The 17,426-nt window shown below is 50.6% G+C and overlaps 1 protein-coding gene across 2 annotated transcripts in view; it reads left to right on the top strand.

The window, feature by feature from the left end:
* The window catches only part of DPYSL5 (dihydropyrimidinase like 5), a 102,632-nt gene that overhangs the window by 77,855 nt on the left and 7,351 nt on the right, over window positions 1–17,426 (top strand). For both annotated transcript variants that reach the window (XM_058682805.1, XM_058682804.1), the window contains 6 exons: window positions 1,288–1,332; window positions 3,139–3,214; window positions 4,156–4,312; window positions 10,789–10,930; window positions 12,563–12,705; window positions 14,171–14,378. In XM_058682805.1, the coding sequence (XP_058538788.1) occupies window positions 1,288–1,332; window positions 3,139–3,214; window positions 4,156–4,312; window positions 10,789–10,930; window positions 12,563–12,705; window positions 14,171–14,378 (771 nt within the window). The remainder of the gene's footprint in view (window positions 1–1,287; window positions 1,333–3,138; window positions 3,215–4,155; window positions 4,313–10,788; window positions 10,931–12,562; window positions 12,706–14,170; window positions 14,379–17,426) is intronic.

The raw sequence follows: 17,426 nt of genomic DNA on the forward strand, positions 1-17,426 counted from the left end.
CACCACTGTTATCATCTACTGGTTAAAGGCTCTACGCCAGGAGAGATTTTGCCCTCCAGCAGACATCTGACAATGTCCAGAGGTATTTTTGGTTGTCCCACCTTGGGGGTGGGGGGGCAGGGGGAGGGTGTGGTACTGCTGGCATCCAGTGGAGAGAGGTTAGGGATGCTGCTTGACGATCAATCCTACAGTGCCCAGATAGCCCCCCGCCACAAGGAGTTACCCGACTCAAAATATCCATGGTGCCGAAGTTCAGAAACTCGGATCTAGGTTAATTTCCAGCTTGATATTAGTGAGTATCATTCCTTGCTACTGCGCTGAGGTGGCTGTGGAAAGAATACCCCAGAAAACACGGAGGGGTTTCTAGGTTTCTGTTTCCTTTTGTTGCCTTTTTCTTTTTTTGAGAGAGAGAGAGAGAGAGAGCATGAGCTAAGGAGAGGCAGAGAGAGAGGGAGGGAGAGGATCTCGAGCAGGCTGCACACTGCCAGCGCAGAGCCTGATGCAGGGCTAGAACTCATGAACCATGAGATCATGACCTGAGCTGAAATCAAGAGTCAGACACTTAACCGACTGAGCCACCCAGGTGCCCCAGATAGGGAAGAATTTTTAAAAATTTGTTTTAATGTTTCGGTTTGACAGAGAGAGTGTCAGAGCTCCCGTGAGTGGGGGAGGGGCAGAAAGAAGAAGGGGGGTAGGGGTAGCGGCAGAGGATCCAAAGCAGGATCCAAAGCGGGCTCTGGGCTGACAGCAGAGAGCCTGAGGTGGGGCTCGAACCCACGAACCGTGAGATCATGACCTGAGCCAGAGTCATATGCTTAACTGATTGAGTCACCTAGGTGCCCCCCCCCAAATTTTTTAGAGTTTATTTCTTTATTTTTAAGGGGGGGGGCAGAGAATCCCAAGCAGACAGCACAGGGCCCCATGCAGGGCTCAATCCCACGAACCATGAGATCATGACCTAAGCTGAAGCCAAGGGTTAGATGCTTTAACTGACTGAGCCACCCAGGTGCCCCTCGTTGCCTGTTATTTAAGGCCTGAGTAGCATCCAGCGAGGATATGCCTGGTGTAGTAAATCCTCGGATTCTCTTAAGGTGAGAAGAGGTGGTTGGAGCTTGGTGCCCCTGCCCAGGGCTTACCCCCCGAGCCAGCCCCTGTGGGTGCATTTGGCCCCTCCGGCCCAATGTTGGATATTCCAGCACTTTCTACAAAGTGGGCTCTTGAGCAGAGGTGGGCTTGCTTGGGAGAGAGGCTGAAGCTTGTTTTCTTCCTGTCCTTTGTTTCTTACAGCTGGAGGCTGAAGCCACTCACCGAGTTATCACCATTGCAAACAGGGTAAGTAGACCCCGGCTCGCCCTAAACCCATTCTTGACTCTGGGATCAGAAACCAGCATCTTCAGTCTACACAGTGGAGTCCCATTCTGCCCTGGGTGCCACCACCATGCCTGGTTCACAGGACCCCAAAACCGTTTCCTGGGTGTTGTTATTCCCACAGACCTGGCAGAAGTCCTCCTAGCTGCCAGCTCTCTGTCCTCCCCCCCCACCGCCGTGAGCTTGCTGAGTCTGGCTTCATCGCTCAAGTGGAAATGGCTCCCATGGGAGGCAGGGTGAGTTGGGTGTCCACAGAGCCTCACTGCAAATGAACTCTGTTTCCTGTAGAGGAATTCGGTAGATGGCTTGCTTAAAGAACCGTGATCGAACCCTCTGCCTCTAGACCACTTAGAAGTTTTCCTTGGTATCGCTCAGGGCGAGGGGGTGCTGACACGGTGTGGGAAACGAACAAGACGTGAGACCTTTACCAAACACGAAGCTCTCAGCGTATGCGCATCACTCAACCACTCTGATACACTATTTTGTTATCTAACGTTGGAATGACAATATCACTTCTCACAGGAGGATTGTGAGGGTCAAAGGGGGGCAGAGAAAGAAAGGCATTTTATAAACAGTAGATATATACCAAGAAATATACCAAGGTTGTTTCTCCTAAACCGTCATTAAAGAGTTCGATTTGCTCAGATAATCTGTGCTGTCACCTCGAGAATACCAGTTTTCTAAAGTGTGGCGCCTGGACCAGCAGCACCCGTGTTTGTTAGAAATAGAAACTTAGAATTGCAGATTCTCGGGCCCATACCCATTGAATCAGAAACTGGGGACGATGCCCAGCAGTCTGTTTTAAGAAGCCCACCCATGGTTTTAGCGGGCACTAACGCTCGAGAACCTCTTCTCTGAAAAGACATGGGCGATCCCGAAGGATGTAAGTAAGCACGAGAGCGTGGTGTTAGGAACGCCGGGGACGAGGCAGAGGTTGGAGGTCCAGCGGATCTCAGAATTAGTAAAGTTGCACCAAGCACGTCAAATGTCAGGCCAGTTCCTAAGCTCTCTGTCCTCTCATTTTGATGAGCAGAGAAGGCATCAGAGTAACATTTGGGAAAAGTTTCCCATGAGCAGTTTACAAGTCTGGGTGCCGGTCGAGGACATTGATTTACTGGCACACCAGTGGCTATGATACCAATGATTTCCTGACGGAGACCGACCCCAGGATAAGGAAAGATGTCAACAACAAAAAGCCAGCTTCCTGTTTTTTAGCTCAAACATATGCCCAGGCAGGTGAAGCCGGGGACCATTGTCGCACCGCTCAGCAGAGGAAAAGCTCATCGATATTACAATCCAGGTGTCCATTTGCAAGACCAGTCCTGCCTGACATATACTTTGAACCCTGAACCTCTTCCATTTTGTTTCTTCTGAGGGTACATTCTGTCTACTGATAAGGCAGCCCTCGTTTTAATTTTAGATACGAAGTATGATCCACGACTGTCTCTAGGTCGTCACGTTCATGAGCAGGAAATTTAAAAAGTCCCTGGTGTTAAGTTATAAATCATCTTGACTCCGGCTGGTGAAATATTTGAGGCTCGGCCCCGACATTCCCCTTGGGCCCTGGTGCTTGCCTCCTCCGTGCTTCCCCTAGTCTGTGCTCTGGCTGCCCGCCTGCCTTCCCGGTAGAAGACCCTCTCTCCCTGCGAGTGGGGCTAAGACGTGCAGAGGGAGGTGCCGGGGCCCTGACTGGTTTGGCTGGGGCTGTGCTAGTGCTTGTTAGGTTCATGGGGCTGACGCGCTCTCCTTTCTGCCGGTTTCCTTGTTTAGACTCACTGTCCAATATACCTGGTCAACGTGTCCAGCATCTCGGCCGGTGACGTTATCGCAGCTGCTAAGATGCAAGGCGAGTCCTTGGGCTGGAGTGGACCGTGCGCACGTGTGGTGGGGTTGCAGCCCTGCGGGGTCCCCCGGAGTACTCCCTTTTCTCTCCCGCCGCCCGCAGAAGCACTGCGCTAGCCTGGGTTCGGTGCGCTAGAAGCAGTGTTTTCCTCTGTGCGTTTGCATGCATAACAGCTCTGCAGAAGTGTCTGTCACCTCTCCCGGGTCTGGTAAAGTTTTCCACGTTTTCAGTCAGCTCCTTAATTGGTATCTTTTTGGCCTCTTGGGTTTTACTGGTCGTTGCCTTGGCAACTAACATAAAATCCTGGACCGGTTCCAGTGGACATTTCAAGGGGATGCCAGGGAAGTCCCCGGAGGAGTAACAGTGTATGGACCCAGCTTCCCTTCCAGCCACCCCACACCCTGTGTGCGAGCCCCGATACCTTGTGTCGGCTGCTGCTGAGCACTGGGCAGCACCTGAAGGTTTTTATACTTATAGTCTTGGCCCGGTTCAGGGTGCCAGTGAGGTCCTGGAAACGGGAGAAACAAAGTCACGGTCACAGACCTGGGGAGATAAATCAGAGCAAGGGCTTTCAGCCTTCTGGTAGAACTGCCCGCGAGATCCTGCCTCCCACCTCTCCCCCAGTGGGAGCCCTTGGGTGTCTCACCCGCACCCCTGGCCCTCCTTCCTCCCATCAGTGCCCTGAAGCACCCGTGGTCCCCCGAAACGGCGGTGCTGCCCCTCTTCGGCACCCTTGCCCTTCTGTTCTCCTTGCCTGGAGCCAGCATGGCAATATGGAGCCCTCCGGCCTTGAACCCAGCTGTGCCCTCAAACCCCCGTGTAAGCTCGGGCAAGTCCCTTCCTCTCTCTAACTTCAGCTCCTCCGCCTATGAAATGAGAAGCTCAGACCAGTGATCTCTCAGGTCACTGGCTTCCTAGTCATGGTTTGACCTTTCTTCTTCTAGGGAAGGTTGTGCTGGCCGAGACCACCACCGCCCATGCCACTCTGACAGGCTTACACTACTACCACCAGGACTGGTCCCACGCGGCCGCCTACGTCACGGTGCCTCCGCTGAGACTGGACACGAACACCTCCACCTACCTCATGAGCCTGCTGGCCAAGTAAGGCATTTTGGCAGAACCTCTGTGGGCCCCGTAGCACATCCTTAATCATAATATATGCCGTCCTGGGAACGTACACGTCTTCGAGGTGATGTCGCAGAGGCCCCAAATCTGACCTAGGTCTGGTTCCATTGTGCCCGTAGGATGACTCTGCTTTTGTTACCTTCTCCAGAGCCCGTCAGCTAATTGCCATCCCAATTACCTGTCGGCTTCTCCGACCACTTGATTTGGAGTGAGAGCTTCTGCAGTGTAAGAGTCAAGAGCATATATGAAGCGGTGAATGGTGGTTGTTCAGAATTTCCAAGGACATTGCTTTTACACTGAGGACCACTTCAGGGCTGTAGGATGTGGCTGCTGACTTATTCTAGAATACATGTGGGCCTTTCTGTCTCTTTTGTCTTTACCTCCCCCTCCTCGTTGTTTCGCATGTGGTTTCCCCTTTCTTTCCCCTTTTTCCTTTCCTTCTGCCCTCTCTTCCTCTTTCCCCCTCATTCTTCCCCTCCAGATCTCCTTTTCTCCAGCTCCTCTTGTTCTAACACGACTTTTTCCCATATGATCCAAATCTAAAGGAAAAGTTTTAACGAATAGTCTGAATTCAGTGGGACACAAAGATGAAAAGATTTTGTTTTGTCCCAAACTGCTGGCAGCTTCTTTCTTTCCTTTAGTGACATTTTGCATAGAATCCATTGTTTGCTCTCCCTCTTGGTTATTAAAGTCTAGTTTATTTTTTTTTCTTAAAATGTTTATTTATTTTTGAGAGAAAGAGAGAGCTGGGGAAGGGCAGATAGAGAGAGAGGGACAGAGGATCCAAGGCCGGCTCCACACTGACAGCAGAGAGCCCAATACGGGGCTGGAACTCACAAACCATAAGATCATGACCTGAGCTAAAGTCAGACACTTAACCAGCTAAGCCACCCAGACGCCCCAAGTCTAGTCTAATTTAAATGTCAGTCTCCTCCCTTCCCCGTGCCCAGTCCCTGAGTAGGGGGATTCTTCTCCATACCCAAGCACCAGTCTATACTCCTGCTTCTCAGACTCAACGTGACTGGCCTTTGGGGCCCTCCTTATGTAGGACACATGCCCTTGTGGGCTCTCTTGTGCAGCCCTCATACAATCCCCTGGTATGGAAGATGGATTCCAGCCCAACCTCTTCCACCTACACCTTCCTTGCTTCTAGAACTAGTGGTGTCCCTGTGAACAAGGACCCTGGAAGGCAACTCCAGCCTGACCACCTTCTACAGTGTCTGGGGCCCAGAGAAAGCTCACACAGCTTTGCCACTCTCGACGGTGGGAGGGCAGTCTGTCCCCATCCCACTGGCTCTCCTCACCTAGAGGCTCAGGGCGGGTCCACCGGCCCCCTCCCAAGCAAGAAGCCCACAGCCATCACCTCTGTTTTCCGTGGGTGAACCTGTTGCAATGTCCCCTCCTTGACTATGGAGGAGACTGCTAGGAGAGAGGGTAGGGAAACCGCACTCGAACACGAAAAGAAGGAAGAGGAAAAGACTACAGGACTCTCCATCCTGTGATACCTCAGTCTCCCTCCCTGTCATAGGCTTTTATATACCTGGGGGAGGTGACAGCCCTCTTCTCTTCGAGGGTGATGGTGAGGATGATTGAGGAAAGTAGCCAGCCCCGACTGAAGATGGCTGTCTTGAGAAAAAGGGGCACTTATTTCATCCAGGTCCTTAATGTTCCCTCCTGGTCGCCGACAATTGGCAAATTCCCACTCAGCATCCTGCTGTGTTAACACCTGAAAGAGGAGTATAGGGTGCAGTCAGTAAGGTCTCGGGGCGCAGGTGGCCCCGGAGGGCCAGTATATGCGTGGCCCAGTGCAGCACCTGCTTTCTGTCCCACAATATTGCTGTGATCCTGAGCAGCAGCACCCCTTACACATTTAGATAAATTAGGGTGTACGATGGGGCGCCTGGGTGGCTCAGTCGGTTAAGCGGCCGACTTGAGCTCAGGCCATGATCTCTCGGTCCGTGAGTTCAAGCCCCACGTTGGGCTCTGTGCTGACAGCTCAGAGCCTGGAACCTGTTTCAGATTCTGTGTCTCCCTCTCTCTGACCCTCCCCTGTTCATGCTCTGTCTTCCCTGTCTCAAAAATAAATAAAACATTAAAAAAAAAAATTTTTTTTTTTTTAAATTAGGGAGTACGAGAGAGGAGAAATGCCAGATCAGCTCTGACTTAAAAATGCTTTTCACTGCAGGGGGCACCTGGGTGGCTCAGCTGGTTAAGCGTCCGACTCTTGATTTCAGCTCATGTCATGATCTCATAGTTTCTGAGGTTCCCCCCCCCCTGCCCCAGGCTCTGCGCTGACCTGCAGGAGCCTGCTTAGGATCTTCTCTCTGCCCCTCCCTGGCTTGTTCTCTAAGATAAATAAATAAACTTTAAATATATATATTAAAAATAAATAAGGAAATAATTTTTAAAAATGCTTTTCACAGGGAAATGCCAGCCAGCCTCTTTTCCATCTTTATCAACACAAACAAAACAGACAAGAACCAGGAGCCCACTGTAGTAATTTGGGCTCAGTGCCAAGGTCAAAAAAATCTTTTGAAGTACCTCTGCTTGCCACAGGCATATTTGCTGGAAGAACAAATAGGTGGCAACTGCCCCAACCTACCCAGATGACAGCGGCCCCAACACATTCAAATAGGCAGGGGAAAATAGTGCTGTTAATGGAATCATTTAAGGTTTTATATTAAACTAGCCTATTTGTAATGTAACTTAAATACATTTATTCGGGGCGCCTGGGTGGCGCAGTCGGTTAAGCGGCCGACTTCAGCCAGGTCACGATCTCGCGGTCCGTGAGTTCGAGCCCCGCGTCGGGCTCTGGGCTGATGGCTCGGAGCCTGGAGCCTGTTTCCGATTCTGTGTCTCCCTCTCTCTCTGCCCCTCCCCCATTCATGCTCTGTCTCTCTCTGTCCCAAAAATAAATAAAAAACGTTGAAAAAAAAAAATTAAAAAAAAAAATACATTTATTCACTTAAGTCGAATTGTAGTTTCATGCTAACTGTCCTGAGAGTAGTTTGAATCCCTTTTGAAGATCGGTGCATATTGTACAAGTGTGTAATTTTATGGAATTTGGAGCAGCGTTTGAACATTTTTGTTGTGTATAGGAATTTGTGGTACTGTCGTTTCGTTTTTAGGACACCTTATTGGTGATAATTGATATCATACAAAATGCTTGACAGAAAACCCAGGCACCAATTACCATATTCTTATAAGAAACGTGCACTGCTTTGTTACGACCCATGTTAGCATGTGACTTCTTCTGTATCAGGGGGGAAAGCACCATCTATGGGTGTAAGGATTTATCCTTTATTTAAAATCTAATGTCACTGGGGCACCTGGGTGGCTCAGTTGGTTGAGCGGCCGACTTCGGCTCAGGTCACGATCTCGCTGTCCGTGAGTTCGAGCCCCGCGTCAGGCTCTGTGCTGACAGCTCGGAGCCTGGAGCCTGCTTCGGATTCTGTGTCTCCCTCTCTCTGACCCTCTCCCATTCATGCTCTGTCTCTCTCTGTCTCAAAAATAAATAAACGTTAAAAAAAAAAAATTTTTTTTTTAAAAACTTTAAAAAAAAAATCTAATGTCACTAACTAAAATTTCAATGAAAAATTAATTAATTAAAATTTTGGTGTTGACATATATAAACAAATAAATAAATAGATAAATAAATAATAAATCCAATTTCTTGGGGCGCCGGGCTGGCTCTGTCGGGAGAGCACGCAACTCTTGACCTTGGGGGTGTGAGTTCCAGCCCCGTGTTGAGGGTAGAGATGACTTAAAAATAAAATCCCTAAAATCAAATCTAATTTCTTTCTCCTTGTTTTATTCTTCTTTTACTGACATGTGGTTGACACACGATGTGACGTGCTACACGCGAGTACAGCAGCGACTTGGCACTCTCTGTGTTATGCTGTGTTCACAAGTGTGGCTACCTTCTGTCACCGTGCAACGCTGTCACAATACCATGGACTGTATGCCCCACATTGTGCCTTTCGTGGCTGTGACTTACTCGTTCCATAACTGAAAGCCTGTACCTCCCCCTTTCCTTCACCCATTTTGCCCAGTCTCCCAGCCACCCCCCGCCTCTGGCAACCACACAGGTTGTTCTCTGTGTAAAATTTCATTTCTTAAAGGGGCCAGAAGTTCTCTTCATTTGAATATGTAAAATTTTAAAGGACTTGAGGGGCGCCTGGGTGGCTTAGTCGGTTGAGTGTCTGACTTCAGCTCAGGTTATGATTTCCCGGTTCGTGAGTTCGAGCCCCACGTTGCGCTCTGCACAGACAGTTCAGAGCCTGGAGCCTGCTTCGGATTCTGTGTCTCCCTCTCTCTTGCCCCTCCCCAACTTGCGCCCTGTCTCTCTCTCTCAAAATAAATAAACATTAAAAAAAATTTCTTCAACTACTTAAAGACAGTCATGTTCTAAACTTTAAAGGGTATGGATGTGGGTGTCGAATTTCCTAGATTCAGGGCAGCACTAGGAGACCTCAGAAGCCCTTCTGGAATGTGACCACACTCCCCGAGGGGCACCTACTTGTGTAGGAGCCTTTTTTTTTTTTTTTAATTTTTTTTTTTAATGTTTTTTATTTTTATTTTTGGGACAGACAGAGAGCATGAACGGGGGAGGGGCAGAGAGAGAGGGAGACACAGAATCGGAAACAGGCTCCAGGCTCCGAGCCATCAGCCCAGAGCCCGACGCGGGGCTCGAACTCACGGACTGCGAGATCGTGACCTGGCTGAAGTCGGACGCTTAACCGACTGCGCCACCCAGGCGCCCCTGTAGGAGCCTTTTTTGAAAGGTGGTTGCTCAGTAGGACTTGGTTCAAGAATGGGAGTTGAGGTTCCTGACCCTGAGCCAATGATTCTGACAGGCACCTCTTCTGATCTGAGCCCTGCCTGGGGGTCTGGAGGACCCCTGAGGAGAAGGTGAAACTCTGATGGGTTCTGCAGGCCCGGGGAATGTGGGCAGCACTGGGGCGCCCTAGAACAAACCCTCTGCTCTGTGGAGAGTGTCCCCTGCAATCTCTGAGAAGGCCCAGAGCAGCATGTTTGGCTAAGGGAGACACCAGCCCATGCCACAGGAAGGGCTAAGTCATCTCACTGTGGATTTGGCCAAGGAAGTCAGTCATTTGGCAACAGTTGTGACTGATGAACCCTGCCAGGCCCCCAGTGGAGACAGCCCAATATGCAGCCTGACCCTGAATTGTCTGAGAGCCTTAAGAATATGCCTCGTCACTGGGGCGCCTGGGTGCCTCAGTAGGTTGGGTATCTGGTTCTTGGTTTTGGCTCAGATCATGATCTCATGGTTCCTGAGTTTGAGCCCTGCGTCAGGCTCTGTGCTAACAGTGTGGAGCCTGCTTGGGATTCTCTCTCTCTCTCTCTCTCTCTCTCTCTCTCTCTCTCAAAATAAATAAACTTAAAAAAAATTTTAAAAAAGGAGATGTCTCATCACCAAGTCTGACGTGGGCAGCTTAGATGGCCCACAGGCATTCACAGGCTTTGGTGCCTCCTACAAAGAAATTAGATTCTCATGGCCCCCACTGTGTGGTCCCAGCAGTTGTCCCCCTCTCCCACACAACCCCCATGCTCCAGCCAGGACCCTCCCTGCCCTCCAATGGTGTTTCCTCATGAGGTTGCCCTGGCCTGGGCAATATGGGCATCCTTCCCCCTCTGCCCCTCACCACCTCTGAGCCCTCGGCCTACAGAGATCTCTGCACATGGGCCAGCTATCTGCCGCCCTCATTTGGTAGAGGGTCTGCTGCCTCATGTACTGTCACACCGTCCTACTAAGTCTCTGCCCTGAATCCTAGCGAGGCCAGAACCCCCGGAGAGCCCCACCATGCCTTAGCCACCCACAGCCTTGCACGGAGGTCGGCCTCAGTAACCTTCCGAGGACAATGGTCATAGAGGGCAGGGGTGATGAACCGGTTGGCTTGCATAGCATCGCTGGTTTATTAAGGCAAACATCTCTTCTGTCTTGTCCCTCCTTTCCTCTTCTGTGCCATCAGAGTCCCCACATCCAAGAAAGTCTATGGCCGCAAGTTATTTAGCAATGCTTAACACTGAACTTGTAAATGTTTTACCAAGCACATGCTTGTCACCAGCAGGGACCGGTAGGGGTTGAGGGAGAAGACGATAAGAGCTTGGCATCTGAGCCTCTGGCAGTAAAACCACCTCAGGTTAGCAAAACTAGGGGTTGAATTTTTCTCTGCCTGCTGCCTTAACTCTTAAAAGTTGATGCCCCAAAGTCTCCCATCAGTGTCTCCTGTGACACTGACAGCTAGTGTCAACCCTCAGCCCACAAACCCATTCTACAGATGAGTAAACTGAGGTTCACACAAATGAAGTTAACTTGTTAGAGGTCAGCTTTGCCTGAATCCAAAGGGAAGGCTTTTTCCCTGCACCTGTCCCTACCTTCTGGGACCCTGGCCTCCCTCCCTCACTGGCCCATCTTTCTCTTTATCCAGTGATACTCTGAACATTGTGGCATCAGATCACCGGCCTTTCACCACGAAGCAGAAAGCTATGGGCAAGGAGGACTTCACCAAGATCCCGCATGGAGTGAGTGGTGTCCAGGACCGCATGAGCGTCATCTGGGAGAGAGGAGTGGTATGTTCTGGGGACCCCCCTCTGCTCAAGTCCTCGCAAGGGTTTTCACTCTTAGGAGAGCTATAGCCATGGCTCCTTGTTTCACTTAAAAACAAAACCAGAAAGTTTGTATTTTCACCCAACCAGAAAGGTAGTACAGCCTCCTATAGAAATTTGGAAAATGCAGAAAAGTGTGAGGAAAAAAGATCCCCCTAATTCCATACCGAGAAGTGAAAGTATTAATATTTTGGTCTCTTTCTTTCTAGTTCTGTGTATGTTCTGGATGTTATTGTAATAACGGGGTTCATCTTTTTTTTTTCACATAACAGCATACCTTGAGTGTCTTTCTATACCAGTAAAAATTCTTTAAAAGCATCTCTCTCTTTTTTTTTTTTGTTTATTTATTTTTGAGAGAGAGCATGAGCAGGGGAGGGGCAGAGAGAGAAGGAGAGAGAGGATCCGAAGCGGGCTCTGCACTCACAGCACAGAGCCTGACAAGGGGCTCAAACTCAAGAACTGTGAGATCATGACCTGAACCAAAGTCGGACGTTCAACCCACTGAGCCACCCAGGTGCCCCGATAGCGTCTTTTTTTTTTTTTTAATTTTTTTTAACATTTATTTATTTTTGAGACAGAGAGAGACAGAGCGTGAACAGGGGAGGGGCAAAGAGAGAGGGAGACACAGAATCTGGAACAGGCTCCAGGCTCTGAGCTGTCAGCACAGAGCCTGACGCGGGGCTCGAACTCACAGACCGTGAGATCATGACCTGAGCCGAAGTCGGACGCTTAACCGACCGAGCCACCCAGGCGCCCCGATAGCATCTTTTTAGTAGCTAAATAGTATTTCCTCCGGTGGAAGTAGCACATTTCAGTTAATCCTTCCCTGAGTTTGGAGCTTTTAGCTGTTCCGGAGTTTTGCACTTACAAATAATGCTGCAGAGAGCTTCTTTGTTCAGGAGAATATACGTGTGAGCGTTTCTAATTATTTCCTTAGGAGAGATTCCTAGAAGCAGATTTCTGGGCCAAAGGGAATGAACCTTTTTTAAGGCTCTTTCCATATTTTGGCCAGTTGCTTTTTGAGAAAAACAGGGACTAGGACTTCATTTGAATACCACCTGTTCTCCCCACGAAGAATAAGTATTTTTGGTCCTGACCTATCACAGATTAGCTGCAGCAAATCCGAGCCTAAGGAGATTTGAAGTCCTCAAGGGGAAGCCAGCCGCTCAGAGAGGCCCACGAGTGGCTGTGGAATCCCCCTTGAAGGGAGTCCACGGTGCTCTCGCTGGTGGGTGAGGCAGTAAGATGTTTTTCAAGAGCCCAGAAATCTGTGTCCCTTTGTGGACGAAGGAAGGCTCCCGACCCATCCCTAGTAGACACATGGGTAGAGCCGGTTGTACAAACAGGAGATAGATTTCCACCAGGTAGGCGGCCTTTGGCGAAGAGCCCACTCACCACTGTTGCCGGAAGAAGGATTGAGGCGATGGCCGGGAACCCGGCCAGCAGGTTGGCTCAGCTGAGACGGTGCTCACATCATCGTCCTTCTCGGCACTGTTGTCGTGACCAACTAAAAGACCGCAGGCCAGAGTCAAGGGAGGCCGTGGCTTTGAGGCACGCGCAGGGTTTGGGTGACGTGGCACTGTTGCAATGTTTCAGGTTGGAGGAAAGATGGACGAGAACCGTTTTGTGGCCGTTACCAGTTCCAACGCGGCGAAGATTCTCAACCTGTATCCCCGCAAGGGCCGCATCATCCCTGGGGCCGATGCCGACGTGGTGGTGTGGGATCCAGAAGCCACAAAGTAAAACCTGCTGCTAGTCGCCGGGGCTAGAGGGACTTGGGATTTTAAGGCGCTCGCAGTGCAAAACTCCACCAGCTTATCGTCTCTGCGCTGCATCTAGCGTAGCGAAGTGTGACCCTGTGGTGTGTTCGGTTCGGCAAGTATTTGAGGGCCTGCCGTAGTCTGGGCACTAGGAATGCGGCAGTGAACAAGACAGGCTCAGACCGGCTGCAGGGTATCACCGTGCGCATAGCGCCTTACAGTGATGCGGGGCGGCTTCACGTCAGTGATCTCGTTTGGTTTTCACGCGGCCCCAGGAAGCACTCATGCTGGCGTTCTTATATCCATTTTCCTATCGAAGAAACGAAGACCCAGAGAGTAGAGGGGCTCCCCGCATCACATAGCTAACACGCACTTGAACCAGACAGATGTCCTGACGCTCCGGGCTCCTCCGCCAGCCCCCTGCTCCCCTCACTGAGGGTGTTGGGTACTCTGGAGTGCACAGAGCTTGACAGCCACAGCATTAGCGCATGCGAGTTGAGTGAACGAATGAAGGGGGTTACCAGGCCACGGGCTACAGAGCCTGGTTTTTACTAAGAGATTTGGGCAGGGGAGATGGAAACCGCTCTTTCCGATTAAATTTCATTAATCGCTCAGCAGATTTTTGTTAAGTGCTAACTGGTAGCCAGGTACTTTTCTCGGTGTACAGGCTAGAAGTAAAGAAGATAAGCAAAAATTTAATGGAATTTTGAAAATAAAAAGTTGAATCGGAAAGAAGGTTCGCCTTCTTTGGTGCACCGCCACCCACCCCAAGGCCGGGATACCCACGCTGTCTTCTCCATTAGAGCATTTGAGAAGCCATGTTCTGCCTCCTGAAGCCTGGGGCTGGTCCCTGTTGCTGCAGAGGTGTGGGTGTTCATGATCACTGTTGGCAGAAAACCCGCTAGAGTTTGGCTCAGTTGATCCATTTCCTAGGGCTGCTCCGGCCCTACCACAGACTGGTGGCTTAGACGCACCGGAAACGTATGCTCCCACAGTTCTGGAGGCTGGGAGTCCAAGATCAAGGTGTCAGCGGGTTTGGTGTCATCTGAGGCCTCTCTCCGTGGGTTGTAAATGGCTGTCTTACACCTCCGTCCTCACCTGGTCTCTCCTCTATGAGTGTGCATGTCTGGGGTCCGAATTTCCTCCTCTTATAAAGACACCAGTCAGATTGGATTAGTGGATCATCCACTCGTATGATCTCATTTTACTTTAATTAGCTCTCTAAAAGCCCTGTCTCTAAATTCAGAGGCTGGGGGTGAGGACTTCAGTATACACATTTGGGGGGGTGATGGGATTCGGTCTGCAGCAGACAGCTTTTGGGGACTATTCTTATTCCTTGTCACTGAGCATCACCCCCTCCCACTGACCATCGATTCGTCCTGCTGAGCTGTGACATCGTCACCTCTTCTCAGAGCTTTCTCTCCCACCCCTGCCTCTCCACCAGGACCATCTCAGCCAGCACCCAGGTGCAGGGAGGAGACTTCAACCTGTACGAGAACATGCGCTGCCACGGCGTACCGCTGGTCACCATCAGCCGGGGACGAGTCGTGTATGAGAACGGTGTCTTCATGTGCGCTGAGGGCACTGGCAAGTTCTATCCCCTGAGGTCCTTCCCAGACACTGTCTACAAGAAGCTGGTCCAGAGAGAAAAGGTAAGAGGAGGGAAGGGGAAGAAGGTGTATACGAAGAGGTTAAAGCCCCCCGTTGGGGAAATTCTATAATGACTGTTTTAAACCTCAAAGATGTTCTCATTCCATTTTCCCACTGAACCTTATCGCCTAGAATGGTCACTTTGGGGACAACCAAAATAGCAGAAAGGGAGTACCTATAACAGAGTAAAAAATGTATTGGGAACAGTCCCTAAATCCCCCTAGAGCTAAGGAAATACTACAGGATGCTCACAGATGTCCCCAACATCTAGTCTCTGGGAGGATTGTCACCAACCCTCAGACGGGACTCCCGGCTCGGCCTGGGTTACCATATTTGCCCTGGAGTTGTTCTTTCCCTGAAGCCTCCCCCTCCCTTGTGACCGGATTGAGGTTGGTAGGATATTCCGGGTCTGGATGCCCCCCAACCCTGATGTGATCAGGCCGAGTCTAGAATACTTCATATCCCAGGGGTCCTACCCAGTCCTTGGGTTCCACAAGCATACTGGATGTTCCCTAAATCTTTGGGCTTCACCTCATCCCCAGGGGTTCCTGTCCTCTAAGTAGACACATTCACCCAAAAGAAGGCTGGCTGTTGCCTCGTTGCTTAGGGATTGACTGCCCAGACTTATCTTCGAGAGCTGCCCTGGAGAACCTGGCCTGAGTTCTTGCTGACAACTCCGGGTGCCGGGGACTGCAGCCGTGGCCTCTGCGGGGGCAGGAGGGGGTCCCAGAGCATCGGAAAAGAACAGATCTAACACTTTGATAGCTGAAAGCACGTGGTTCTCATCGTGGTTTCTCCTCCCCTTCCTCGGGCATAAAGCAATATTATTGTGACTTCAGAAGGCTCCTGTGCAGAAAGGGTGGGTGTTCTTCTGTCACGCCTGAGGGCCCAGGAGCCCCAGCCTCACTGGTCCAGCCGCACTCCTGCCTAGGCTCATGGTTGTAATCATGGCACACTTAAGAAACGTTGATCCTTTTTTTTTTTTTTTTTTTTTTTAATTTCCTTACCCAGCTTCTCTTGTTCTCTTGTTCTATTCCTTTTGCCATTCTAGTCCTCTGTACACAGCAGGGGGCTGCTATATGTTCTGAAGGTAGTAGCAGAGAAATTTTCTTGTAAACTGCCCAGTCTGGCCTTGTCGGTCAGCTGCTTGTCCGTGCCAGAGGTGAGACCCAGGAAAACGGCCTGTGTTTTTTAGCTGGAGGCCCTAAGTAGCAGCTGGTGGGGAGGCCTTTTCTGGCCCCTTCCAGGTGACCTCTCCACCCCCCACCCATATTGTGGTTCCTGTCCCAGACCAGCATCAACTTCTTCCCACTCCCAGGCCCCATGCTCTCCACTCATCATCAGCTCTGGCCTGTAGCAGGGACCAGAGCTATAAAGCACCTTGACTGAAAACAGACTCAGCTGCCATTATTACTGAGCTCTAGAAATCTGCTCAATAATATCTTCGGGGGGCGCCTGGGTGGCGCAGTCGGTTAAGCGTCCGACTTCAGCCAGGTCACGATCTCGCGGTCCGTGAGTTCGAGCCCCGCGTCAGGCTCTGGGCTGATGGCTCGGAGCCTGGAGCCTGTTTCCGATTCTGTGTCTCCCTCTCTCTCTGCCCCTCCCCCGTTCATGCTCTGTCTCTCTCTGTCCCAAAAATAAATAAAAAATGTTGAAAAAAAATTTAAAAAAAAATAAAATAAAATAATATCTTCGGAATAGGCCTTTTAAGAGCTGCCTGTGGCGCACTTCGCCACGAGACGGTCACATGACCTCTCCTCTTCAGCCAAACTTTCTTAGCATCGCGATTCTCAAGTCCTTTATGCAAAAGCCAAGCTTCTTTGCCCAGTGCCTCGGACCTCCCCTCCTTGTTCCCATTCTCGTTCCTTCCTTGAACCGCCCAAAGGCTTTCGGGAGCAGCCGCTTCAGCCTGTGTCCTTCCAGCTGTTCTCTGTCCACTGCTCAGGTGGCCTATGAGGCCCCAGCCCTAGAAGGAAAGCTCTACCAGGACGGGGGGTGGGGTGGGAGGAGAGGCAGGGGGCAGGTAGGCTTTCCTTCACTCTCCGGAACTCTAACCAAGACTTCGCTTCACCTTGAGTGTGGTCCTCAGTAGAGCCCCTCTGTACAAGTTCATTCACAAAAAACTACAGTATTCTTTCCCAAACTGTGGTCCAGCGCTCCTGGGCTGAGAGGGGTGTGGTGTGACGGGACAGAGGGAACACCAGAGTCGGATAGTGCTGCTTTCCATTCCCCATCTTTGACTATCACATAGCATTTTAAGTGATCAGGCAAACGGGGAGTTCTGGGCTCCCGAAGGCACAAGAGCGAAACATGAGCATGTCTGTGACCCCTGAGTTCCTCTCGATTCGCAGGCTCAGGGGCCTTTGAGGTACTGCTATTGCTCGGTTGCTTCCCAGTCTTGAAGTAACGGCACATAAAACTGATACTTGAAAAGCAGTCATCTGGGGCGCCTGGGTGGCTTGGTCGGTTAAGCGTCCGACTTCAGCTCAGGTCATGATCTCACAGCCCGTGAGTTTGAGCCCCGCGTCGGGCTCTGTGCTAACAGCTCAGAGCCTGGAGCCTGTTTCAGATTCTGTGTCTCTCTCTCTCTCCCTGCCCCTCCCCTGTTCATGCTCTGTCTCTCTCTGTCTCAAAAATAAATAAACGTTAAAAAAAAAAAAGAAAAAAAAAAAAAAAGAAAAGAAAAGCAGTCCTCTGAAGCCTAAAAGTAAGCAGGCCATGTTAACACCAGAAGATCAATTCTGCCGGCTTTCCACACGTGAGGGCCCAGAGTTCTCAGAATGACTAAACATCCTTCTCTCCCAAAGGATAACAAAGGAAGAAATCCAAAGCCAGATCTGCTGAGAGGGAACAGACTTGGGTTCCCTGAAAAAAAAAAAAAAAAAACACCATGATTTCACTTATCACCGCGTTCAATCCAAAAGCAAACTCAGGGTCTCTCAGGAGGTGAATGGTGCCATCTATCTCCAGAAAGCTCCTCAGATGTGAACCCGCAGCACAAGGCCTCAGCCAGCCTCTGGAGGGAGCGCTGGCAAGAGCAGTGAGAGTGA

The sequence above is a fragment of the Neofelis nebulosa genome, chromosome 9 (assembly GCF_028018385.1).
Source record: "Neofelis nebulosa isolate mNeoNeb1 chromosome 9, mNeoNeb1.pri, whole genome shotgun sequence".
In the NCBI taxonomy this organism is placed as follows: Eukaryota; Metazoa; Chordata; class Mammalia; order Carnivora; family Felidae; genus Neofelis; species Neofelis nebulosa.